At 36.0% G+C, this 26880-nt stretch overlaps 2 protein-coding genes and 1 long non-coding RNA gene across 7 annotated transcripts; 2 read left to right on the forward strand and 1 right to left on the reverse strand.

Moving 5' to 3' along the window:
* Positions 1–351: 351 nt before the first annotated feature.
* Positions 352–24148, reverse strand: LOC109851791 (centrosomin). 4 transcript variants are annotated; one of them, XM_020422233.1, is made up of 15 exons: positions 23982–24148; positions 16233–16288; positions 9592–9842; positions 9317–9488; positions 8843–8982; positions 7834–8265; positions 7530–7742; positions 7131–7451; positions 4538–4645; positions 2911–4152; positions 2434–2715; positions 2127–2351; positions 1837–2040; positions 1331–1571; positions 352–1210 (listed from the first exon to the last, which is right to left on the reverse strand). In XM_020422233.1, the coding sequence occupies exons 1-15, from the start codon at positions 24026–24028 to the stop codon at positions 999–1001; spliced, it is 4146 nt and encodes a 1381-aa protein (XP_020277822.1). In that variant the 5' UTR covers positions 24029–24148; the 3' UTR covers positions 352–998. The 4 variants fall into 4 exon arrangements, with proteins under 4 accessions (XP_020277822.1, XP_020277821.1, XP_020277824.1 ...); XM_020422232.1 differs by lacking the exon at positions 23982–24148 and adding an exon at positions 21153–22231; XM_020422235.1 differs by lacking the exons at positions 1837–2040; positions 23982–24148 and adding an exon at positions 21153–22231.
* Positions 10408–11922, forward strand: LOC109851794. Its single transcript, XR_002249936.1, has 4 exons — positions 10408–10668; positions 11191–11443; positions 11529–11659; positions 11834–11922. It is a non-coding gene; the product is annotated as an uncharacterized LOC109851794 (long non-coding RNA).
* On the forward strand, positions 23579–26802 carry LOC109851793 (dynein light chain Tctex-type 1). 2 transcript variants are annotated; one of them, XM_020422243.1, is made up of 4 exons: positions 23579–23660; positions 25126–25255; positions 25492–25657; positions 25819–26802. In XM_020422243.1, the coding sequence occupies exons 2-4, from the start codon at positions 25235–25237 to the stop codon at positions 25965–25967; spliced, it is 336 nt and encodes a 111-aa protein (XP_020277832.1). In that variant the 5' UTR covers positions 23579–23660; positions 25126–25234; the 3' UTR covers positions 25968–26802. The 2 variants fall into 2 exon arrangements, with proteins under 2 accessions (XP_020277832.1, XP_020277831.1); XM_020422242.1 differs by lacking the exon at positions 23579–23660 and adding an exon at positions 24687–24907.
* The last annotated feature ends 78 nt before the right edge of the window (positions 26803–26880 follow it).

Genomic DNA, 26880 nt, shown 5'->3' on the forward strand with positions numbered 1-26880 from the left:
ATAAGTTATTAAGGATCTTTATATTATTATCTAGTCATGGGGAGTGATAATAAAAATTCTATCATAATCTTACCGTGTGTAATTTTTATCTTTTCACTATCCCAAAATTTAAACGCAACACGTTATCATGTCGCTGATATGTTGATCATCCTGTTCTCAAGAAATCAGGTCGCGAAGTGTAGAAAATTCTAAAAAAATTACAGAACAAAAATTTAAATTTAATCACACAACATAAAATTGAATTTTAAACGTTAAAAGCATAATATTTTAATTTACTTGTTTTTCTGTGGGAAAAAACATTTGTTAATATTATATAGATTTTATTCATTAATTAATAAATGTTATCAAATCCTAAATGTCAATGGCACTTTATTCGTGGTGACTATGTACACAGATGCTATATATATATATATAATAAATGATACAGGCGATATTAAATATGTACACACATGCGAATTTCTGTTATTCGTAAAGCAGAATATGTCAACGAACGAGGATAACGGCGTAATAGCGCCGTTATCGGCATCTGGAAAAGTAGCTTTTCCAAGAAGAAAGAAAATCTACAAAACCGTGCGTAGATCATATTATTATATACGTATTCTATATATAAACATATTATACACAAAATCTCTCAATGTATATACTGGGTCATTTTAAACTCTTTTGTTTTATATATTTTTGTTTTATATTATATATTTTTTTTATAGCGAAAATAGCATGTTCTATTCGGTAAGAAAATATTTTTCTTGTTTAGAAATCTGTTTGTTTAAAAATTTTGTAACACCTACGATTATATATCATACTCTTTTGTACGGATATGTATCGTATGTTTTCTTTTCTTCTCGTCTGTGTCAGAAGAGATAAATCTAAAACGGATAAAAGACGATACATCTTAATGAACGAGCATTATATGAGAATATAAATTCAACAAGTAACAATTTCGCGCGCTCCTCGTGCATAAGTCCTCAATGCGTCAGTCAGTCAGTCTGTAATCTCTATTAATTGTCCAGAGGTTCATCGAATGTTCTCGTTTTTTTTAAGATACTCCTCGTCACCATAAGTTGCTTCATTATCGCCTTTTCGACATTTTTCTTATTTTTGTTCGAAGCTGACAAATGTTCAAACGTGTCTTCTAACGCTCTCCTCGTCTTCATTAGTCTTCGCTTTAACACCTCATTCTCCTGCTTCAAAGCTTCCACCTCGTCAAGACCTATAAATTAATTTATAAGACAATCTATTGAGGTTTCTCTAATAAGCAGTTACATTACAAAATAAATATTTTTTGTATAATTAAAGTGATATTTATTGAAGTATTTACAAGAACATGTACCTTCTATTGGTAATGGACTTTCGCTGTTTGCGTCTCGCACTCTGTGGTTACCATTTCCATTGTCTTCATCGCTCAATAAATTAGTCATAGACTCCGTGATCTTCAATGTGTCTTTTAAAGGCCTAATTGTGGTAATTGTGGTAACAGCAGCATCGCTTTCTATTCCCAAATCTGGCGAACAACTGGACTTACTGCGTCCTCCGATCGTAGAATAGTTCGTCGGATGCCAGTACTGCGAGTTCTACAATAAAATTACGAACTAAACATTTTCATATCATTTGCGGTTAATATTAAAAAAAAAAAATAGTCTTGAAATATTATAGAAATCAACAATAATTGTTTGTTCCAACGATGAATTCTATAACAAAAACACTCATGAAGCTTGTGATATTCTAAGGAGAACAAAATTATGAATTATAAATATTCCTCTTTTGCATGCTGGCGAATGAGTTTAGTGAAAAATACGGAGGAGTTACGTGCGGAGAAGTTACGTGCGTAAGACTAACGTTATAAGGGTGATATTCTTGCAACACGTCGTCGCAAGTTTGCTTGAGCATGGTATCCATGGGTATCGAGGACACGCCGCTCGAACTCGGCGCCGAATCACTAGCCTCGCACACCGCCATGTGTCTCCTAAATTCTTTATTCGCTGTTTCGAGTTCTTGCACTCTCGCTCTGTGCAAGTCGTTGATCTGATTGAGATCGGATATCTGCGTAGCGATCGCACCGTAATATATTAGTATCAAACACACTTGGGGGAACGCTTTGTGAGTTATATTCAAAACTTCCTTCTTACCTCTTTGCTGAATTTATCGTGCAGCGTACGAACAGCCATGTCGTATCGGCTCTCCATCTTCCTTATTTCTTGCTCGAGTCTCAACTTGTCGTTCGTCAATTTGGTATTTTCCACAAGTATCTGACTGTGCGAGAGAGTGAGATGATCCAATTCTTTTCTAAGAGTGGATATGGTTGCCTTGGCAGTTTCGTTTTCCTCCTCGAGCTGTTTAATTCTCGCTCGCAACTGAAATTAAAAAATTACAAATGTTATACATTCCGTTATAAAGTTCGTCACACAGCACAAAGAGATAACAACAGTTGCTCACCGATTCGCTCTCTTTGTTGAGAATTAATAACGTTTCCGTGGTCTTTCTTTCGGTATTTTCTTTATATTGCAAGAAATCAATTTTCTGCTTGTTCATTTCACACGTCATTTGCTCGACGTCGCTCATCTTTTTCTCCATTTTACGCATGCTATTTTGCTTGTGCTCTTTTTTCAACATCTGGAACTCGTGTATCTTCTTCTCCAAAGAAATTTGCAACTTTTCGCAAAATCTCTGGGACTTGTCCAGCTTTGAAATGAAAGGAGTTAATTTCTCATCAATTGCCTGCGAAGAAAGTTTGTCTATTTGTAAATGTCTGCGCTGTGCAAAATTGAATATAACATAAGTTTCATATTAAAAATTAAAACTTTCAAAAGAGAAATATAATAAAATTATATAAATATATCATGGATTACGTTAACAAAAGTAGCTAATAAGTGATCGAGATGTTTGTAGTTATCTACAAATATATGTTCTTACGCGATCGAAGGAAGCTTTCATAATCAGATCGTTTCTTAAGGCGCTAACTTCGGAATACAACATATTATTCGTTTCTTTCAACTCTTGTATTTGATGACTCGTGTCCAACTCATTTAGGTCGTTTTGATAGCTCTTGTAATAAGGCACATAATCCGCGGAGTCTTCGGAATTGCTACAGGTCTTCGTGTACTTCGGGAATCTTGGACGGTTGAGATTTTTGTGTTGCTTCTCCTGCAGACCGATTCTAGCCATCGAGACGGTTCGGTCCGGTTCCGAGAATGTCTCCGAGTCTGACTGCGACGCTTCGTTCTTCGTCGTTTCAGCAACATTCTCAGAACGACTTCTTTTTGTAGAATTTTCAATCTTGTCAACCATCTTCGCAACCACGCCGTCTGGCATAGATATGCCTTCAAGAGCGCGCACAAAATTGTCCGATAGTATCTCAGAGTGGAGCAAGACGTCTAGCACAATCTTCTTCTGTTCGTTACTGATGGTGTCCGAGCGATCGGTATCCTTCTTCAGCATCTCTTTCATGAACTTCACCAGATCCTTCAGATGCGTACGAAGCAGGTCGCAATACTTCTTCACTCGTTCCGTCTCGTTGCCGCAATCGTCGATTTCCGAAGCGATATCCGGTTTCGACACGAGCTTCAGCCACTTCAAGTAGTCCACTTCCTTTTCCAGATCGTTCCGCTGAGTCGTCAGTTTCTGTACATAGTCACCCAACGTCTTCACGTCCACCGTCTCATTTCTGTTCATGTAATTCAGTCGAACGGTTTCGTTCGCGAACGTCACTTTGACGCCGATTTCGTTCAATTCGCGAATCAGATTCGTCAGTTGCGAATTATCGGTTTCCTGGACGGTTTCGGTCTTATTGCGGCTGTGCGATGCTGTCATATGATTGTGCAGTTTGGCGATCTCCTTGTTTTTGCTCCAGAGTTCCGTATTGACTAGCTTCTGCAGATTCTGAGTTGTCATCTGCAGCTCCTTCGTCAGTTGCTCGATCTTTCGATTCTTCTCGTCGATCTCGGCGTTACGTTGATTCAGCTGTTCAAGCAGTTTGTCCCTTCCCGAAGTATCATCGTGCAACTCGATAGTGTTAACTTCATCCGCATCGTTCTCGGTGTGTCTCAATTTATTGAGCTCGGCAATCTTGTCCTTCAATTCTTCTGTGATAGTCTGCTTCTCCTTTTCCAACAGTTCGATTCTTTGCTCTTTATCGTGAAGGCGTTCTTGAAGTTCCTACACGAAATAAATAATAACAAACCGTATTACTTGATCTAACAGAAAGACAAATTCACCTTATAGCTGTTGTTAATCATGATTTAAGTTTAATATATATACACATTTTTTATAAACTGAAGTAAAAAGTATATACGTTACTGAAAAGATATAAAAAATTATTACATTGAACAAAAATATGTTAGTTTCTTAGATACGTATTGTAATTTTTATATTTGTCACAGAATTTCTAAATTAAAAAATTTTAATTTTTTCGAGTCACTTCGTAGTTATTCATTATCTACTAAACATTAGTTATAAACGTTGCTGTTAAAAAATCAATTTTGCAAAAATATATTAATGTGTAATACAGAAATAAAATATATTTGTGCGTTTTACAATGTACCTCAGATTCAACTTGAATTCGTTTCTCCAGCTGAATTTTCTCAGCTTTTATTGATTCGACTTGGTCCCGCAGATCATTAATCTTGCATTCCATTTCTTCGAAGCGTTGCTGCAAGCACAAAGTATCGTCCCATGTCAATAAGACTCAAGTAACTTCAGGGTTTTGATGATAAAAAGACTTTATTCAAATATTTAAATTTTTACAGATAAATGTTCATGTGTATATGTGTAAAAAGAAAGAGTGCTTTAAAGAAATGATAATAAAAGAATTAATTGAAAAAACATAAGCGGGAATTTTCATGCGGAAGAAGAACGATTCGTCAACTTTTCATTCTCTTAGACCAATATCGCGGCGACACAAGCGTAACAATGGCCGGTTCCTAAAAGGAAAGCACGTTTATTTTTATAACAAATTTCTCACTTATAATTTATTCTGATTCTTTGCTTATAAAGAAAGCCTGCCTTTCTGAAAAAAAAAAACTAACTTATTTAAACTTTGGATACAAAGAATATATTTCATAAGTTTTTTGTACGAAACTAATTAACTTAAAGTAACGTTTTTAATATAAAACAATAAAATACAAAACAACGTGTGTGTGTGTGTGTGTGTGATTACTACACGCAATTAAAACTTTTGCAAAATAAGAAGTTTAATGGTTTAGTAAAGAACTTGAAGAAAATGGCTGAAAGAATGATAGACTGTACGGACCAGAACAACAAGTCTCATAAAAGTATCGAGGACAGCGCTAAAAGCACTACACCTACCTCCATCCGCATTGAGGCACACAGACAGGACAACATATTTAGTCCAAGCTTTAACTCAATAAAAAATCAGACCAGAAAAAGAAGCAGCGAATTGACTCGCGAATGTAAATGCAGATATTCTTACGTCAGTGCTAGCGCGGTCAGCACTGGTGAATATCTGTTCTTAATAAAAATACGTCAATTACACGTCGATGTTAAGTTTTTTTTACAACATCCGAATCCGATTGCCACAAAACCACAATGACGTTATATTGAAAAAAAAACTGTCTTATCTTCAATCTCTGTGAGTGAAAGTAAAAGATAAATAAAGTATGAGCCAATTTTTCTATGTTTCTCTCTCTTCAACGTAATCGACATGTAATTTCTTCTCTCGTCGCTCGGTCAAAAGTTGAACGCGAATTATTTTCGATGTATATTTCGGAGCGAGTTATCTTCGTTTGTCGTATCGAGAGTTGAAAGATCGGTGTGATGAAGTTTATATTTTCGCTGTACTTGTGTACTAAATGTTCGTTCGACACTACCGCAGCTGTGGCGGCTTATCGAGGTAAGTTTTCGTATGACTGCCGCGTATCTCGACGCGTAAACTGCAAGAAGCTACGAGAAGAGACGACGGTCTCTCTATTAATAGACAACGACCGCGTCTTCTCCACGGTATTTCCCAGATACCAGGCTTGAGATTTCGTGCTTTAAAAATCTCTTGCTGACCGATACGAATTGTTTTAGAAAACGCGTAACGTTTTATGTGATAAGCAAAAATTACATATGAGAAAATAAGGTGCAGAAAATATATTGCAGGATGAAAACGAGGAAAAGAGATTTTTCTAATGAGAAATAATAGTATAGATAATAAAAAAAAAGATTTTAAAAAAATTATATTTCGACTTTTTTTTGTAAGATAACTTAATAAATATTTTGGTTTTTTTATTTTGAGTTCATCTAATTTCTAATTTCTTCATTATTTTTACACAACTTACTATTATTATATAAACCTATGATCTTTTATTAACGAAGTTATATATATCACGCACAATACACACGTTCCTACATATATACTTAAAAAAAAAAAAGAAAAACAGAATTTTTTTATAGTTTTATAAAACTTAAAACTGTTTCAACGATTTCGACGCGTATCGTTAATCTACGTTGTATAAGCAATTGTTTGAAAAGTTTCAATACAACTAATTATGTACAATAAATTAATACTGTTTTAAACAAGATGTAAAAACTATAAAAAAAAAAAAAACATTTCTATGTACAATAAATCATGTATAAATTTCTTAAATGCATTTAAAATTATAATTGTTGTAATAAACTGCAATGAATTAATGTACCACAAATGTATTATAAAAATTTATCTAGCATATATATCATTTAAAATCATTAAAAAATTACAAAAACTACAAAATCAGGTAATATATAAACGTTTCAAATAAAATAATACAAAGAAAAAAACTCTCAGAATAATACTTCTGCGTTATAGAAAAGAAAGCAGTTAATAAGCAATAAAGGTCCAAGCAATAAGATTCATGCAGCAATAAAGATAATAGCAGATAAAAAAAAAAGAAATTTAGATTAAGTTAAAAAGATGCTGATGTAGATTAGCGGTTCTGAAAGAAAAGAAGAAAAATGACGTGTCCGATGGAAATTTCATGCTTTTCGACAGAAACAAAAAACACGTCCACGTTTCAGAATGTTTTGAAATAATATTTGCCATTTTTGTGACAGTATTATACGCTAATTAAACGCAATTTTAACTAATTCTGAATTATTCTGAAACGTAGAAATCGGCAAACAAGATCAAAGATTAATCGCAATTTATGTATATTGACCTGCTTGCAGGAATCGTTTTCAGCGTCGTTCTTGACACCGAGATCCCTCAACGATACAAGATCGTGGCTGTTTCTTCTCTTGCGCAACTCCGTCTCGAGTTCTAGGATTTTTCGTTCCTTATGGGAATTCGCGTCCCGCATTTGGTGCTCGCGCTCCACGAACGCTTGTATGGTTTTAACAGCTTTTTCATGTTCCCCTTCCAACTTTTTCAACTTTTGTTCCGTATCTTCCACTTGCTTCTGAGTATTGCACAATTTTAATATCAAATGCTTCCTATCCTCTTCCTTCCGTCTCAATTCGTTGTCCTTCTCTTCCAGCGTCTGCAATTTTCGATCCCTCAAATAAACCGAATTATCTTATCGCATAAGCGATTAAAGAAATATGTATTTTATACTAACTTTTATCAGATGTCTTATCTCTTTGGTATCCTTGTCCACGCTCAACCACTCTGTCTTTTCTTTGCCAAATTCACAATCGTAAGCACCATCATTTTTCGTTGTATTTTGAATGCAAGATATTCTTAGCCCCATAGGTGTTAGAGAATCGCTCGTTAGAGAAAGTATAGTCGTGGGACTACTAGGCGGGGAACGCTTGCCATAACCATTTTCGCACTACAAAATACGAAAACGATCATTTATATAAGATGTAAAAAGAGAATAAAAAGAAATGTACATACAGTTTTCTAATATCTACGTAATTTACCTGTGATAACAACGCACGATGCTTATTGTTGATTTCCGTAAGAGCGTCTTCGCGCGTCTTCACAAACGATCTCAACTGAATGATTTGCTTTTTTCTCTTTTCGGACACCTGACTGATTTCTTCGTACGCTCGACACTTCTCCTCCAGCAGCGTGTTTTTCTGCTTGAGCAACCTGTCCTGCTCGGCGAGATCGTTTTTGTACTGTTCAACGACGGATTCTTTCTTGAACAATTGCTCCTTCAATTTCTTCACTTCCTCGCGCAGTTCTCTAGTTTCATCACGTAACTCCTCGATACTCTTCACTCGATCCCCGTCCTGTTTCTCCCGCAGCCGGATCTCTACCTCTAACCGTTCCTTGAACTGGTCTCTCTCGTTCTCAAGTTCCTGCGCCCAATTACGTTCTTCTTCCAAACTGCCAGTTATCTGCTTTACCTAAACCGCGTCGCGAACGCCCCAAGAGTCACACGCATAAATTATACAAACTATCACACAATCGTTTCCATAAGTCATGCACCAAGTACGATGAACTCTTTTTTTATCAACATTATGCGATTACACATTGAAGAAATGAGCAAGTAGAACCTGATATTTCCATATTTTGTAAAACAATAAGAAAATATAACGTCGACAAACTCAAACCAAGCAAATTGTAATGATGAACTATTTTATTCTAAAAACGAGAATGTTTTAACTAGACTAGGTCTTTTAAGACTGTGTCGCCCTGACTTATCAATTTCACACTGCCACTCACGCCAGGAAAAGGAAACAACCGCTGATAATGTTCCACTACTTTTAAAATGAGTAATTTTAATGAGAAAAATATTTTCAAAATAGATGTTCGTTTAGAGAAATTCTTAATTTTATCTTCTTTCTCCTTTTGTGTTTAATAAAAATAAATAAATCTTAAAACTATCTTCAATAAATATTTCTAACTAAAAAAGTAACGCGAAGCTAAAAATACAGCGATAATGATTATTAATGATGATTATTAATATTTTTTCTGCATTACCTCTGCTTCGAGAGAAACTACCAGTTCTTCCATCTGTTGCAATTTCTCTACGTTTTTCAACGCCTGTTCCGGAGTGATACCAAATGTTTCCTTGTAGTACGCGGATGAGTCTAATTCCTTTTCTTGATATTTCGCTAATTCTGAAACATACACAAGAAAACAATTATAGAATATTTATATTTATACTTATACATCCCAATAAAGTTCTTAAAACAAAATAAATAATATAATTACAAAGATTTTATCGATCATAAACAAATAAATAAAAATATAAAATATAACTTCTAATAAGTAGTTTTCTACACATAAAATATTTTTGTTGTCAACAAAAATAATAATTCGAATATTTTCAAGACATCTATGACTACATTTGTTTTTTAATCTTCAAAAACCGCCTTGAACGTATTTATAAGTCTTATCAATATCATTACATATATATTGTGTGCCATCAATCACTGATTGTACAATTCGTACCTTTCTCGAGCTTGGTTACTTTTTCTCGTTCCTCTTCGAGCGATTGTTGACATTGTTCTTGAGTTCGGACAGTTGCTGCTTTTTGCTCCTCATACAATTCCAAAGCTCTGGCAGCCTGATTGAGAAGACTTTGCTTCTCTACCAATTCTTTCTTCAATTTTTCCAACTCCTCCTGAAAATCAATCATTTTATCAGCAATGATAATTGATGACATTTGTTTGCAAAATTAGAGCTCTTGTCACTTTTTAAATAACGTATATGATATCTTTGTTCACCTTCAATTCTATGTTTGTCTCGTCGGAGGAACTGACGTTGGCGGGAACGCCCTTCTCTTCCAAAAAATAAATTCGCAATTTTAGTTGGAAATTTTCCTTCTGCAACCTGCTCAACTGATCCTCGTACTCTTTCATGGTTCTACCGTAACCAATTCCGCTACTAGAACTTCCTCCGCCATCACTAGGCCGTGCCATAACTGTTCCCTCTTTGTTCCCAGATGAGTTTTCACCATAGGATCTTGTGTTTCCGCCTGTAACACGTGGTGGTTTTGTTGATTGAGAGCTCGCTAACTTATGAATGATCTAAAAACAAAGTCTAAACGTGAACTATTTAAACACCTCAATTTTTTCACATAATTATTATTACGAGGTAACAGAGTTTTCTATTTATCTTCGCGAAATATTTAATTCGAGTTAAACTTGTATCAGAGCAACGTGTGCGTCCACATGCAGTATCTCGAAAGGGAGCAACGTGTGCGTCCACGTGCAGTATCTCGAAAGGGAGCAACGTGACGAGTACCAAGGCCGAGTAATTTGTATATATTTGTTCTCAAATTCAATTTTCCGTCTCTCATTCAAATAATCACGTTTCCAACTCTAACCACGTCATGTCCGACACGTGCTTGACGGAATCCGTAGAAATTTTGAATAATCGTAATATGCTGTAGTACGTACGCACCGCGTTAAATCCGAAATTATTCATGTCGAAATATACTCGAATTTTCTCATTCGATGTCTCGAACGTGTAAAGAGCGTAAATGCAGATAAAAGAACATCGACTTTTTATCTCACGAATAACTTTACGCGCAATGTTACTAATAAAAGATTCTTGTAGTGATAATCTCGCGTGTGTTGATTAGAGAAAATAATCTTTCAGACAAGATTTCTGTCGGATTAATGGATCTATTCTCAGTTCGCCCAAGCAAACGAAAACCGGTGCCAAATCCACCTTGCAAGAACGGACGGCGCCATTTGCCACGTACTTTTGAAATTAAATTATTTTGGCATATCGTCAAGCGCCAAAATTATATTGTCGAACGTTCGTTAAAAGGGACAAACATTTTATAACTATTCGTCGTATGTTAAATTAATATATATTTTATGCTGATTCTCTAAGAAACAAAATTAAAATTGCTTTCAAATTGTGTTGCACTACATATAATATTAACATGTATCCAAGTTTTAACTGCATATCTAAATTCTAATTAGATAAATGGAAGAATTTATATAAGTATTTATTAATAGTATCAAGTTACAATTTTATTGAAAGATTTAATTAAAAAAGCGTATTTCTTTTTTTTTCCTCTCTCTCTCTCTCTCTTTCTCTCTCTCTCTTTCTCTTTATAAAAGACATTCTTGAAGCCTCTGATGAAGAGCTGTGCTCGTTTACCACTTGCCAGCAATTGCTGACGAATAAAATGCAAACAACAACAATAAACCATAACCTTTCATAACTTAACAATCGCGTCAATTTGCCAATTTACCGTTAGTCACAAAATTGACGTTTAGCACACGTCACCGTGCAAACAGAAGGGAAATTTGTAAATTTTTCGAAAAAAGAAAAATTATCCTCACCGAACATGACTTCGATCCTAATAGGTTCGTTCTCGCGGTCCGTCGGGAAGAGAAAAGGCCTCAGCTGCGACCTACCGCATCCCATTCCACGAAGAGCGCGTTTTGTGAAGTCGCTACATTTTTAAAAACGTCCGTGCGAAATCGCGAAAGGGAGAGAAACGAGATGACGAGATGAGGCTATACCGCGCGTCGCAAAGGAGACTTCACGGCGGCTGCACAAATACTAACCGCGACAAAATAACAAGCAGCGCCCAAAGACACAAGGCTACAACTCGCGGTTAAAATTATGTTCTAAACGCGCATGTTAATGTATAGATGTATTTCACGAAGGTCGGCTTGATCCTCACGTGCTTCTTTTTCAGTCTGACCGCGGATCCGAAAGGCGGCGATTGAAATCTCGCGTTTCAATTTCGGCGCGAGTCTCGTCGCGCAATTTCCGAAATAAATTCCGACAAGAAAATTCTCACAAATTTGTCAAAAACAAGACCGGAAGGTACAGATTTACATGTAGTATACATAGATATGTACGATGTTTGTATATAATAATAGAGCACGTTTTTGCGCGACAAATCCGCATATATATAAAGCTACTTAGAAGCGATTATTCTCTCGTGGAACACGAGTGATTCATCTCGTCTAATTAACGATCTACGCATTTTCCATGCAGTTCGTGTCCAAAACGTCGTGTGAAACAGGTCTATCTGTGACGAAGATAGCCCGTTGCGACATTCACAAAATAAAGGAAAAAAAAAACACAATGACTACAAATATTAATCATCCATGTCATTAATGTCATGTTATTAATATAACATTAACGCGTATAGGTTTAACCACGAACATAAATAAATACTGCCCGGATTGTTGAAGAAAAAGGAACACACAGAGAAGACTTTGTCAATTTTGTTACTTGCCACGTGCATCGCGTTCAAATAAAACACGATCTTTTTGCGTTCCCTTTGTAAAGCAAGGCATATTTTTACGAGCACGAAGAGACTCGGTCATAAGCGTAAAGTTTAACGTCGTCGTCGTCGTGACGTTAAACGTGAGCGTAAATTCTCTCTTTTTCTCTCTCTCTCTCTCTCTCTCTCTTTCGCTCGAGCGGTCATCGTCAAACATCATGTGTCTTAAACAGCCGACGTAAAAAGCCCGGGAAACTCGAACGAGCGAAAAAGACGGAGAGAGCTTTGTGTTGCCGCGCAAGCAGAATCAAATCTATATAACATCCCGCCCGTTCGATCCGTGCTGTTGTTGTCGTTCAACACAACGTGTGTTCCGCGATTTTCGGCAAATGCATTTTATCGATTCGCGCCAGCGAATAGACCAGCGAAGCCGAGCCAGACTCGCGTATTTATAGATGACACATTTAGGCCAGAACGGTTTAAACTGTCTTTATTTTGGCAGGTCAGCCTCCGCTTCGCGAGGTCCCCCACTCTCTTTCAGATCTCCAATCTGGCCTGGACCGGCCGGCAATTAAAATCTCACCACCCCGGTCAGAGAGATGACCGCTGCCCTCGATTTCGACCCGACGAGAATATATTTCTGAATCGCGACGTGCGTCTCTTCTCACTTCGTCCTCTCAGCGCTCTAACTAGTTATGTAGACTTGTAATGATACATTTTTACACAAGTGATCTCTCACAATTTTTACGACGGAAAACATTGTAAACAAAAAAACCGATGATTTTCTCAAGAAAGATATAAGTTTACGATGCGTTTAGATTAGGGATACGATGATACTATATAGTAGGAGTTTCTCTATTTAATTAATCATAACATGTCATATATTTGGGCGCAAACAGTGGCCTGGTCTATATATATGTGAGTCATCCCACGTTGTGCTGTCATTCGCAAAATGGTCTTTGTGTGTTGAGCGTCTCTGAGCTCTGAACGCCCGGTACTCGGTCTCTGGCAGCGTACGCGAAATTGAATATGAGGATTTGGCTCGCTCGTTTCCCCGGTAACAAGGAACCGGCCAATAATTCTTACGGCAGATTTAAGTTAGAAACAAACGATTTCTCCGTTTATTTCTAGAGAGCCCCCCGTCTCTACTACATAGGATGCGATGCCACGTGCTTGTTGCTTGAACGTTAACGGACGACACCCGGTGTTCCAACTGTCTGTGATCAACAAGATCCGATTGTGGGGAGAGGGATGTCGTCAAGTCAATTTATTTATCATTTCAGTCAAAAATCTATTTCGTATAGATTTGTTTAAAAATATCAAAATTGTTTTATTTTAACGTTATAAAGCGTATCTTATGAAAAAATAAAATAAATAATTACGAGAACTGTGAAAAATATTGAAAAGAATCGAAAGAATTTAGAATACTGAATGATGCGACGCTAAATGCGTTGGAGAGATCATCTTGGTTTTCCGATTTTTGTTATTTTTTTCTATCACAGTCTTTGTGTAGATAATTTTTTTCGATATATTTATACGTACAATATATGAACATCTTGAGAGGCGATACTCAAAGAAATTGAGAACCACCGAAACTACTTGGGTCCACTCGTCGAGCATCACTTAACGAAATGTAATGACTCTTGAACGTTCTCTAAATGTTTTTTGCTTTTCTAAGTTCATAAATTTTCATGCAAAATAACAAAGAATGAATACAAATGAAAGAATACAATAAAATACAGAATAAAATGAAATAAATACGATAAAATAAAAGAATCGACACCTGGATAAACTGGATAATAAAAAGATATTTGTACGTTAACTTACAAGATATGTAATTTACAAAAAATCTTTTTTTTACACCTTATTAAATATTCAAAAATACAGACTACTTTCCACGAATCGAGTCGCAAACGTGCAAATAAATAAAACGGAATTATATATCTTCTTCTGTGTGTTCCAGAAATAAATACACGTCTCTCGCTACACGGTTTGTGTCGTTTGCGCGTGTGTTTTTCTCCCCTACACATCGAACGCGCTCTTCAGGACCACCGAAATAAATGCCCGCTTCCTGTATGTAACACGAGATCACGGCGGCTGACATTTTTCAGACGACACAAACAATCCGCGGGATTGAAAACAAAAAAAAACAAAAAACAAAAAAAAAATGCAACATCAAATGAATTCGCTCTCATGAGCCACATCTCGTTTGCAACGTTACCCATGACCTTGACCATTTTACCATTTTAGATCTCCTATCGAGAATCAAATCAAAGTGCGGACGTGCTCCAATTGCTGTAATTCAAGCACTGCTAAATTGACGATGACGTAAGACACGTCTTAAAAGTTAGGCTGCTCAATTCTTTCGAACGAGAGTCGGAATATTTGAGATAAACTTCGCAAAAATTGATTTCATTTCGGATATGTGTATAAAAACGCCAACGAAATTTTTTCTTTAAGTTTCAGTAAAAATTATTAATTTATTAAGTTATTTATGGAAAAAAAATTCTTGCGTAATAGTTGTCAACTAATCTGACTCTTCTGTTTACAAATGATAAAATACTTTGATTTCAATAAAACCTTTGATTTCGAAAAAAACATAGAAATGATAAAGATATTTATATCCACTGCCGCATTCCATTTGTGTCAAAACTTTGATTAAAAAAAAAACTAAGATATTGATTTATATTGATTATATTTCATTTTTATGTCAAACGACATTTAATAAATCGGAGTGTGTAACGAGCTTTATTGCGCACAAGGGTGTTTTTAATTTGATCCCCGTTTATCAAGAACGTCCGACATAGCGATCTCGATAAACGGAGATAACGCAGTTGGCGAACACATTGTGTGATGATCCAGAGCGCAGACTCTTTCTCTCTCTCTCTCTCTCTTTCTTTCTCCAACGCGAGAGTGCTGTACTACTTTACTCGAACACTCGTCGGCGACGCTCGGCGTCGAGTAAAACCGCGGAGCAAGAAAGTTCGTTGGCCCCATCACGGGCGTGAGATACAATTAGGCGGCCCACGGTGTCACGTATTCTCACTGATCCGTGTGCAAACGGCACCTCCGCTTAATGTCGGACAATCGACTGCAATGAGGCAAATAACGGCGGAAAATGCAGATCGTGCGAATGGGAGTAACGAGCTCTGTGTGTGTGCCCCCGTCTGTCTCGCGCACAAATTACGCCACGCGACCTCCTACGCTGGCTCTGCAGCAAGTGCGTTGAATGTCGTGAGTGCGAGTCGATTACGAGCGAACGCGAACGCACGTGTGCGTGGAAAATTGAGAAAATATGTTTACCGAAGGGAAGCATCCGTCAATTTGCGCTAATAGATATTAATGAAAAGTTGATGTCGCTACAACGTTTGCTAGAGCCGTTAATAACCATCACGCACAAATTTGCAAACTCCGTGCTATCTTCTTCAAACAATTTTGTTTGAAGCGCGCTTTTTCGGTCCGGCTTGGCATTTCTCTTTCGAAGCTTGTGAACATTGTCTATAATTGAGTTCGATCTCATTATTGTCAGAGAACGCGCTTTGCCAGCTGTCGATTGTCTTCTCATATCCGTTTCACACCCTTCACGGACGGGACTGAAATATAATTGATATCCACCTAGAAGCATAGCGCAAATTGTGTCTACAGCTGCAATTGAAACATAAGCGGAGGGAGTTCAATTACTTTAAGGGAAATGACCAATAAAGACGGACGTGAGAGAGAGAGAGAGAGAAAGAGAAAAAAAGCGACATAATCGAGACACCCTATTATGGGGTATCGCAATATCGATGACGATTTATTCAAGTGACGAGCCGATCATCGAGATATCTCGGTCGATATGATGTAATCGTCGCTACAAGGTCGTAAATAATAAATACGAGTGTTATCGCGCGCTATACGATCTTCCGCCTCGCCCTCATCTTTATAGAGCGTAAAATCACATCCGGCTATTCTTAGGGGTGCGCTCTTCGGTACGGAAAATATTAATTATATTGTGCCTCATCATCAGATGATCGACGGAGAAAAATTAATTCATAAACCTCATTGTTTACTTGTTCAAAGGTTAATTAACACAATGACGAGAAATAAGTTTTGAAAATATATGAAATAAAAAATAAAAAAAAAAAAAAGAAACAGAACGTTAAAAAAGATTGTATTAATTTAACTCACCATTCGTTAATGGCAGGGTTTGACTCATCGTGATGTCCTGCAACGGCATATTTGTGCTGCAAATAAACAAACAAAGTAATATTAGATACAATTTGATACGTTGATATTATTTTGAAATTCGATTGACAAAGAGCAACATCGTTAAATTGATATGTTTATTTGCTGATGTTAGGAGAGAGCAACGAGATATCTTCGGAACACACAACCAAAAATGGTCGAAAGGTATACGCGAGGTATCCTGATGGGAAATAGCACTGGTACTCGAATAAGATAACGTTCTTGAACAGATTTAAAGCGAGCATCGACGAGCGTTCTATTTCCAGGGCTCCGATGGCACGTTTAAAGCCAAAAAACTGACATAACAAAGCCAACTTCGACACGTAAGATCACAATGATTTACAGGAGCAGAGAGAGAGTAAGACTTGCCCTAAGTGTTGCCAATGCTATTAATAGCGCATCATCACGTTTTTTTATCAGATTTTTTTTTTTATAAATTTTGAGAAGAAGATGCACACACACAATTTTATCTAACTGAGTAACTTCATTGTCTCGTTCCATCTATCTCGATAAATCATAAAATCAAGTCGTCGATAAATTTGTCTATATTCATATTAAAAATTTAAAAAAAAACATAATAAAAATAATGCTAGTAAACAGCAATAAAACTATTTATATTATAGTAAAAAAAAAAATAGCAATACACTATTTATATCATAGTAAAAAATACCAACAGTAATAAAACAGCAGTTCTCGCCAGGATTTTCACTCTTGTATGCAACAATAATTTCACAACCGCGCGATCTAAAGGGCTAAGAGCTTTAACAAGCCGTTCTCGTAATGGTCACAGAACGGTGCTCGTTGCAAATTAATCGTTTATGCAGAATTTATTCCGTCCGGGTCGTAGCTCTGCTTAGAAGTCATTACCGTGTGTAGTAATTTAAGGAGGCGCAAAATGTTCCTCTACGAGAGTTTACGCTAGTTTATTAACTCGCTCTGCAGCCGAGCCGTCTCGACCAGATAGAGAAAGACGAAGAGAAAGAGAGAGAGAAAGACGCAAACAACCGCAAGATTTCCAGTAAGGTTTTATTTAGATTTCACGTAAATCCTATTCCGGTTCCTCCTCCGTAGCGCTGCGACGTAAAATGAGTAATTAAGCTGCACCGCATGTGTTTTAAAGCTATTCTGCACCACATCCAGTCGATTACGCGAACACGATCTCTATACTCTTTGTTGCGGACATATTATAAGCTAAAAAAAAAAAACAAAACAAACAAACAAAAATAAAATCACGACAAGTGATAATCGCGGCGACACGAGAAATTTAGATGCAAATTGGCTGTATTAAACGATAATGGCTACGGCAATACATTTCAGCGTGTTGCCAACCAAATTTTCTCTGATCTCTCCAGAAAGCCAAAATGTGGTATCCAGGCAAATAGATTCTTTCGCGAAGTCTATCTACCGGCACCTCGTGTAAGCTAGAAATAGTTATGGGAAGCGTTCGCGAATCATAACGCGTGGAATCTGTGCAAAGAGTATCGCGTTTCATAGTAAAGACGACACATTGTGAGAGAAATATTCGCGCGGTCGTAACGTAAAACCTCCGACAAAACGTGTGTTTCGCGAAATATTCAAGATATTTCACTGAGGAAAGATTTGTATCAAGTGTTCGAAAATTCGCGCGCTCCGCAAAATAGAAAATTTCTTATCCGCCGCGAATCACAAATTTTTACACGCAGATTGAATGCAACAATTAATTCAATAAAAAGAAAAATGACAATAGAGATCTTACATGCCCTGGTTGATTTTATTTGTTCTTTGAAAAAAACGTTAAAACTCTCTTACAAATTATTTGCACGATATGTTTTCTTGCGATCAGATTCTTTTGTGCGAATTGAAAGATCTCCCCGTACGCGATGCGTACCGGGTGTTCGCCGTATGTATAATCTTCGGTTATAATTAGAAAACATGTGGTAGACATAAGGAAGGTAATGTCACAATTCCATATATTGTCGTTGCATAACGAGGAATCGGAATGTGACGTACGGAGAAATAGAATGTGTATTTTATGTCACTCGTAATTTGTTTCGCTCCGAAAATACTTCGAGATTTACTTCACGCTCGAAGAAACATTTATATATGTTCTTTTTTTTTTTTAAAGTCTTTTTTGTCGTCTAACAATAAGACGGTATTCATAGTTGAATCATATATTTGAGATCGTCTCAAGTTCATTTCCAGATCCTCTGCAACCGACGAAACTACTCGCACATCATCTCAAGATAAACTCAATACGATTTTAAAATGTAAGATCCGACTATGAATACCGGCCTGAGTCTACTGGAATGTCAATTTTTTGTTAAACTTAAAAAACGAACAAAAGCTATTGAATAATGTAAGCAAAGAGAGACGCCGAATGCGGAAAAATAGCGAAAGAACATCGCGAGCGCCAATTGTTTATCAACAAAACTCTTTTTACAATTAAACAACATAACGATAACTCGTTAAAAAATAATTTGATCGAGAAATATACAGAACATTGACACGAAATGTTTCGATTTGATTAATTAGAGATCTCGGTAACGTGCTCGAGCTGCGCAAATGCAAGTGACTGTCAAAAATACGCAGAAGCGTCGGTCTTTTCGGTCTCACCCCTTACGCATTCGACAAACTGTTTATATTTAAGCTACCCTTGCCACCGAGTTCAACCAATCCGGATACGGAGTTCTCGGAATCTTACACGACGACTTTGGATGTCGGTCCGACGCTAAAGGGCCCGAGTGTAAGACGCGTATTATTACGCGATAACTCGGCGGTGAGCGTTGAGTTCCTTCACGGGTATAATGATGCGTTACGTGATATGTACTATGATTCATTTATGTGCTTTTTGTGACGTTTAAAGGGTGATTCAACTTTATACTGCAGATAGATAGTACACACATCTTCTCGGGCGAGGACTGATAACGATTGCGCTTTCGTTTATACAAACGCAATGTTCTTCGTGTCTTTACAATTGATCGATAATTAGCTATTTAATTCGAATTAACAGCACGTGTAAAATTTTTAGTATCCGTGTGTCTCTCGAAACAGTAATACATTGCAATTAGAGTTACAAATAAAAAAATAATCATGCAATAAAAAAACACGTACAACATGAGACTCAATAAAAAAAAAAAAAAAGCAGTAAATAATAATCTACTAATTATCTGTTATATTACATAATGAGTGTAAGAGAATAAATTAATTAATATAATTTTCAGACAAGAATAATTGCAACGCGCGAGATATAAAGAACAAAACAGTCTGATGAAAGCGCCAGCGTTCTAGTTGCCATCATCTGACAAGATGGTGGATGTAGCGAATAATCAATACTGAGTATGTATAACAGTCGAGTGCAGCAGCAGCAGCAGCAGCAGCCACATGGACCGAGCGTTGCACGCACCTCAACACTTGATACCTGTTAAAAATAGTACACTTAAAACTGCATTAAGGGCCGAGCATATCAAACAATCTTTTCTGATTTAATTGCTTGTTATCGCTCTTTTGTGCCGATCTAAGTTCCAAAAGAGAGCAAATTGAAAAAATAAGAAAAAAAATAAACAAATGAAAATAGATAAAAAATAAGTAGAACAAATTGTAGCCAACAACAAACTATATCTCAGTCGCATATTATCTCGTTACTATTATTATTCAAGTTTATGCCACTGTATAATTAATATATTCTGAATAATCCGTTTAATTAAAATAAATTTAAATTCCACAATTACGTGTAGAAATAAAAAGTTTTTGCCACATGACGTTGACTCTGGAATTGAATTTTGAATCCTTTCTCGTTGAAAACTGCTTAATTGGTTTATTTATTCGATAAACAACAAGCAGAATGACTTCCACTCAAGACAATTCAGGCATTGAATAGGTTACAAAAGCTGACTAGCATGTAGGTGTTCGGAGTGCAAAGTTTCCTCAATTAACGGTTTGTTAAACGAATTGACTGGCCACTTAAATAATTAGCTAGATCCCGTCAGTGGAACATTATTTACAACACGATGTCGTTGACTGCGCGTTCAGGTATAAAAGTATTTGCTAGACTGCATTAAAAATCGCGCAACTTATGCGATCGTTATTCAAATTTTATGCATCGGGTTCATTGTAAAATAACGTTTTATTTAAAGAGAAATTCTCAAATATGCAGATCAATGTATCTGACGTAACACATTTGCGTTTGCAATAGCTGTGCTGATATATTCTTATTTACATGTACAAATTATTGCAAGAATGTAACTATTGTTACAATAATTATAGTATGCAAATATATTTGAAATATAAAAAATTATATGTAGTCAAATTACATATAATAAAATATATAATTATATATTTGACAAATATATATTGATTTGTTTTTGAAAAAGAAAATAAAAAGAAAATAATATAGTAATTTGTATATAAACCATTAAATCTTATTATTTTTCAACTCTCGTTTTCTCTACGAGAGATTGATGAAATGTATATATTTATAACAAATGTCTGCTAAATGTTCCGTGTGGAACGACAAAGAATACGCGATAAAAGAGCACAGTCGAGGCAGACGAGTCTTGTCATTAACCTTTTGTGTGCTACATTAACCCTTTTGACGTTGACAATATACCCGGCACAGCGGAAGATTATTTTCGGTATCGTTTGTTTGATAGCTCGTATCTTTATTATCTTGTCAACGTGATAAACGGTAAAGAAACTATTTCGAATCACACATAGCATTTAACATCTACTTAGAGACAAATGCTATGTCTACAAAAAAAAAAAAAATATGTACACGTATAATAATTGTTGCCAATTGAAATAACGAAACGAGAATCACGCGCCCAGTTCAGAAATCAATCGATTAACGATCAATCAGACGATCAATCGTGCTCAAATTGTACTCACTTGCGAAAAGAGTTGTAAAGACCCCAATTGGCTCTCGTGGACGGTTCATTTTGATTTTGGGTGTAATATCGGCAACCACCAAGAAGCATCGTAGCGGCAGTTTTATCAACAATCACGAAATAACAATAATTGTTGACATAAATATCTCGCACTAAAATCCGGCACTGTGTGCAAAGTTACCGCGATGTTTTCCTTTAAATTTTCAAAAATAGACGAAAACACGGGAGGAGGGGGGGAATAAACCAAACGTACAAAACAATTCACTGTTTACGAAACGAGCTGTGTTTTCAGCTAGTTCTCGCGATGGAAAAACTGTCTTGAACACTAACGAGAATTGCACGAAGAGTATCGTCTTCGGAAAGGATCAGGTCCTCGCGAACGACGATCCACCGCGAACAATTTCCAGGACTGCACTCGCGTGTTCGCGTAAACAAGTCATGGCACCCTCGGACGCGGGTCAAAAATCGAGGACGAATCCCCGAGACACCGAGCGAGGGCGGCGGCGTTAGCGCAAATGTACTATGCCGCTCTGGACCGATCAATGGGGATGACTCTCGCTCTCGAGATGACGCCTCAGATAATTCTCCTTATCGGGTCTCACATGGCGCGATGATCACGATCGGTTGACGCGCCAAAGCGGGAAGGATCATCGGCGATAATGTACGCAATTGATTCGCGACAATTTGCGGAAATTATTGATCTGACTATAGAGAGAGAACAAGATCGACGCAGTGTATCACTTCAAGATTATTGTCTATGTGGTTGTGAGAAATTGATTGACGTTCCAATTCCTTCGTCGCGTTTTTTCGTTAGTCTTCACCAAATAAACAGTCTCTTTTCCCGCTCGAGAATGAAACGCGGCTATTTCGTCTCTCGCGACGATGTCGTTTTCCCAAAAATGCAAAGAGGGCTGCGGATTGAAAATGCAATTTGTCACGCGCACAAAATCCCGCGTCAGTCCCGTGTGTTTTGTTTGTTCGATCCGATTGCGTATAAAGCTGCGACGCACCGCGGAATTATTACGACGTTTTCAACACCCGTTTACTCTCGTTATACGTATCACGCACGACGCACCAAAGACAACTGGCGATAGACGGTAACTTGCGAGTCGGGCAGAAATAGGAGAGCGCGGCGATGGTGGGAGGAGAGACGCAGGAAGAGATGTAGAGGATGCGCCGCGTTTGAAAAAAAAAAAAAGGCATCAAAGCGTAATTAAAAAGAAAAAAAAAAGAGAGACAGAGAGCATCCTCTCTTCTCTTTTATTCTACGACTTATAATAATGAGGATTCGTTATCGTTAACGGGTATTGTTCAACGGTCGCTATTTTGTTTGCGAAGAGATTCACGTAAACGCATGCGTCGGCTCCTGACAACGAAATACGAAGATATTCGAGATGAAAAACAAAATTTAAAAAAATATTTAAAAACAGTAAAAATATTTTTTATAGCAAAATATCAAAATCGAAAATAGTTTTCTCTGTAAAAAAAATTTGGTTTTCCAAATAATAATTCAATTCAATTATATTAAACAGCATTGATTTTTCGAGTCTTGTTTTCTTCGGACTAATTTCTTTTTAATGACATTTAAAATATTTTTTAATAGCGCGTAAATAACTTTCTTTTAAAAAAATAGTCTTCGTTTTGTTCAAGAGCTTTAACTTAATTTTAAGATGCACCGCGTATAAAAATGATAAAAAATCAACTCCAATTTATTTTGTTTAATGATTAAACGAGAAAGATACTTGAACATCAGCTTAAACCACGCAAATACGCATATTTGTTCCTTCTCTCTCTTCGATATCAACGGACGTGTAAATCAATGTGTGATAGTGTACACGCTTCGCTGTATAGTTGGATCAAAGAGAAGGGAAAAAGGAACTCGACGAAAACAGCACGCACATATGCTAGTGAAAAAAAAAAAAAAAAAAGGAAACGCGCATAAAAGAGGTGAAGAAAAGATGAAAAAAAGACACGGAGAGAGCATGGGGTAACAGCGAATGACAGAAAGGAGAGCCAGAATGGGACAAAAATACGAATTAAATTCCGATTGAGAGATTCAACGCTTTGTAATCGATCGATATAAATGAAAAATAATTACTTTGACTTTGCCTCATTATTTTCTCGACGGAAAAAAATTCAGATTATACTTGTTTAAAATTTTATATAACTATGAGAGAGATATTTAATCGTAAAATTCCTTTCAAAATTGTTTGAGCAATTTGTGAATAATCTCTTTTTTAAATTATCTCTTTTCTTCCACTGTGTTCGTCTGTAATTCTCTAATCGAAACGATAAATAAGACACTGATGACCACTGCCACACAAACGACCTTTAACCCCCGGAAGATAATCACTGTTTAATGCAAACAGTGAGTGAATTCACGATTGATTGTGAAATATATGCAGTCGTGCGGAGTTACATGACACACACACATGGTTTACTTAATGTCATCTTTTTCATTCTACTTTGAGTTCAGAGCTCGTTTCATATCAACAAAATAACAGCAGCGGTATGTTGTTTAAATAATATAAATACGCGCACGAAAAAAATGTCGATACAATTTATCGGCATAAATTTTTATAATAAATCGGCAATGTAAATTATTTTTTTAATTACCGAGAAATACACACACACAGAATCACAAAAGATTTGGACAAGTTTTTTTCATCAGTGACTGTCAGTGACTGAGAAATACTAGAATGTGTGTGTCTAAATTTAAATCAGCACGCATACATGAATGACGAGTGGTGGATCGTCTGTATTGTATTGTTGACCGTCGAAGCAAAGCAAGTATCGTGTAAACAGAGAGAATATCGGTGATTTTACTTACAAGTCAAGATCCATCGTCCTCGCGAGCGTGTCCTCGAATTCCGCCATTGTCCCGACAGTCTCACCGCATAATTTTTCGTGTATCTTTCCCGTCAAAACGCGAGCGAAACGCACGAAACGCACCGATTTACCAAACGCGTGGGTCGTTACTTTTCAAAACACTGCTTCGCGATGCAACCGACGTGAGCGCTGCGGTTGAACTGATCGCCATTAGCCGCAGATCTGCCAACTTGCATTCGATCAAAGTTCCTATGCGGCAGAGGTTCTTTATCTGAAGAGAATAAAAAGTCGATTTTTTCATGCAACGATACAAATTTTAATAAAAGAATAAATATACGAGATAAAAGGTTATATAAAACTGTAATAAAAAAAACTTATTTCATTGTACAAGTACGGAAAGACACACGATGTGTTACAAATTTACATAAAAAAAAAAATTGAATCCAAATTGAGAAAAACAAACTCATTGGCTGCGTTCAGCAGAAACTCAGCGCTTGGCAAGCGCTTGGCTATTGTTGCTTGCCATTGGCTTGTACTTTCATAGTTCCAATAGATTTACAAAAAGAGACCAATTATAGACAAATAGGCGCGAAGCGCTTGCCAGGCGCTGAGTTCTGCTGAACGCAGCCATTGGCCGCGTTCAGCAGAACTCAGCGCTTAGTAAGCGCTTTACGCTTATTGTCTGTGATTGGTCTCTTCTTGTAAATCCGCTGGAAATATGAAAGTATATTCCAATGACAAGCAATAAGCGTAAAGCGCTTACTAAGCGCTGAGTTCTGCTGAACGCGGCCATTGAGACGACAAACTCTGGATAGAAAATAGTTTGACAACCTCTGCATAGCAACGCGATGTGACAGTTGACTTATTACTTGACTGTGTGTGACTGCTGAGACCAAACTGTATTTATTTGCATGTGTAACTGAGAAGGTAACTGTCAAATAGTGTAATATAAGAAATTACGACAAAGACGGCAATTCTATTTATGTGATGCAATTATTTTGTTGCTAATTTAACGCGAAACATTTGTATTTGTGCAATCTGAATTATTAAAAACTTAAATCGTGTTTTGCATCGTGAAGTTTATTTGCGTTATACTGTGTAGCAATGATTTCGTTATTTCAAAATGTTTATTTCTATTTTTTCAGATATGCTAAAATCAGCAACATATCATCCAGAGTTGTGAATAAATAAAGTTTGATCATTTTTATCACTGAAAGTTTGTATATTTTCGAAGCAGTCCCTTTGCTATTTGAAATGGAGGATACATCAGAGGAGGTTAGTTCCTTGCAATCATTTTTATTGCGCTTTTAAAACTATTTATTTATGTTCTATTATGTTCATTATTTAATGCTGAACAAAACAATGTCACATTTAGATTCAGCATTCAATGTCAAACAAACAGCAACGATATTTAAAGATCAAAACTTTTCAAAAGTTATGCTACCTATTATTCACATATAATTTTCTTGTGTGAAATAATTTTTGAATAATTTATTTTGTTCTGATTGTAGCTACAGTTTATAGTAGATGATGTGAGCAATATTATTAAAGAAGCCATTGAAGTATCAATAGGTGGCAATGCTTATCAGCACAATAAAGTGAACCAATGGACCTCTAATGTTGTGGAAGCATGTTTAGGCAATTTGACAAAATTGCAAAAGGCTTACAAATACATTGGTATGTAATGTAAACTAAAATCTTTTAACGCACAGCATATATATGTTTTTTTAAATCAAGACTAAAGAAATATATCTGTGTGCAGTATCTGCACTGTCTCTTTTCATATGACTTTATTTTCTTTGAATTTTGTCATTGTTACGAATGAATTATGTTTGCAGTGACTTGTACAATTATGCAGAAGAACGGTGCCGGACTTCATACTGCTAGTTCATGTTATTGGGATAATTCTACCGATGGAAGCTGCACTGTACGCTGGGAAAACAAAACTATGTATTGCATTGTATCCGTTTTTGGACTAGCTCTTTAAATAATTTTCTTATAAGCTTTTTGAAAAAAAAACCCACTAATTTTGGCGATATAGTAAGCTACTTTTCGAAATATGTTTTTGTTCTAAAGTCATTAACAGAACTCGATATTTTTGCATATAAAAAAATGATAGACGTCATAGTTAGTTGAATAAAAAATAATTGTATATATATATCGTATTAGAGATTTTTTTAATTAAATAATAAAGTATCAAAAAATATTATTTAATAAAATTAGACACGTGCATATGATGGAACAACTGGGAAAAGAAGATTCTTAAAATGTAAACAAAAATAAGTCAAAAATGTAAAAATAAAATGTTCGTTTAGGTTTTGAAAAGATCAATTTTAAAGATTAAAAAATTGATTTATTTATTTCTGACACACTTAATTGATCTTGAAATAATCTCGTCATATGTACACCTTTAAATTATTAATATTTTGATTAAAAAAAAAGAATACTCCGTTTAATAAAGCTCTTAAAAACTGTATATTGTATACACATAATTTTATTAACAATCTTATCATTTTGAGTTGCTCTATTTAAATAAAAGTGTACTTCTTAAAAATTATTATTATACACTGACTGTTATTGAAATATTTGTGATGATATCAAAGATTTATATAGTAACGATCAATCCAGCTCTGCTATTATTCTACACATTTGATTTATATTTAAACAATTATCTCTTTCCCGGTTGTGCCCACATGTTTTAGCGAATCATATATAAAGTACATTCAAAAAATATTTTAAAAAATATTTTTTATTATATGAAAGCTGGTATTATTTTTATCTACTTGTAATTTATATGAAATAAACGCGAGATGTCGATTGCAGTTCTTTACATATTTTATTGCACAAGATAAGTGTGCACGTTTATATAAAATATTACACGCACTTGTTCAACAAATAAT

Source organism: Pseudomyrmex gracilis, unplaced genomic scaffold (genome assembly GCF_002006095.1).
Source record: "Pseudomyrmex gracilis isolate BER0280 unplaced genomic scaffold, ASM200609v1 scaffold_20, whole genome shotgun sequence".
NCBI lineage: Eukaryota > Metazoa > Arthropoda > Insecta > Hymenoptera > Formicidae > Pseudomyrmex > Pseudomyrmex gracilis.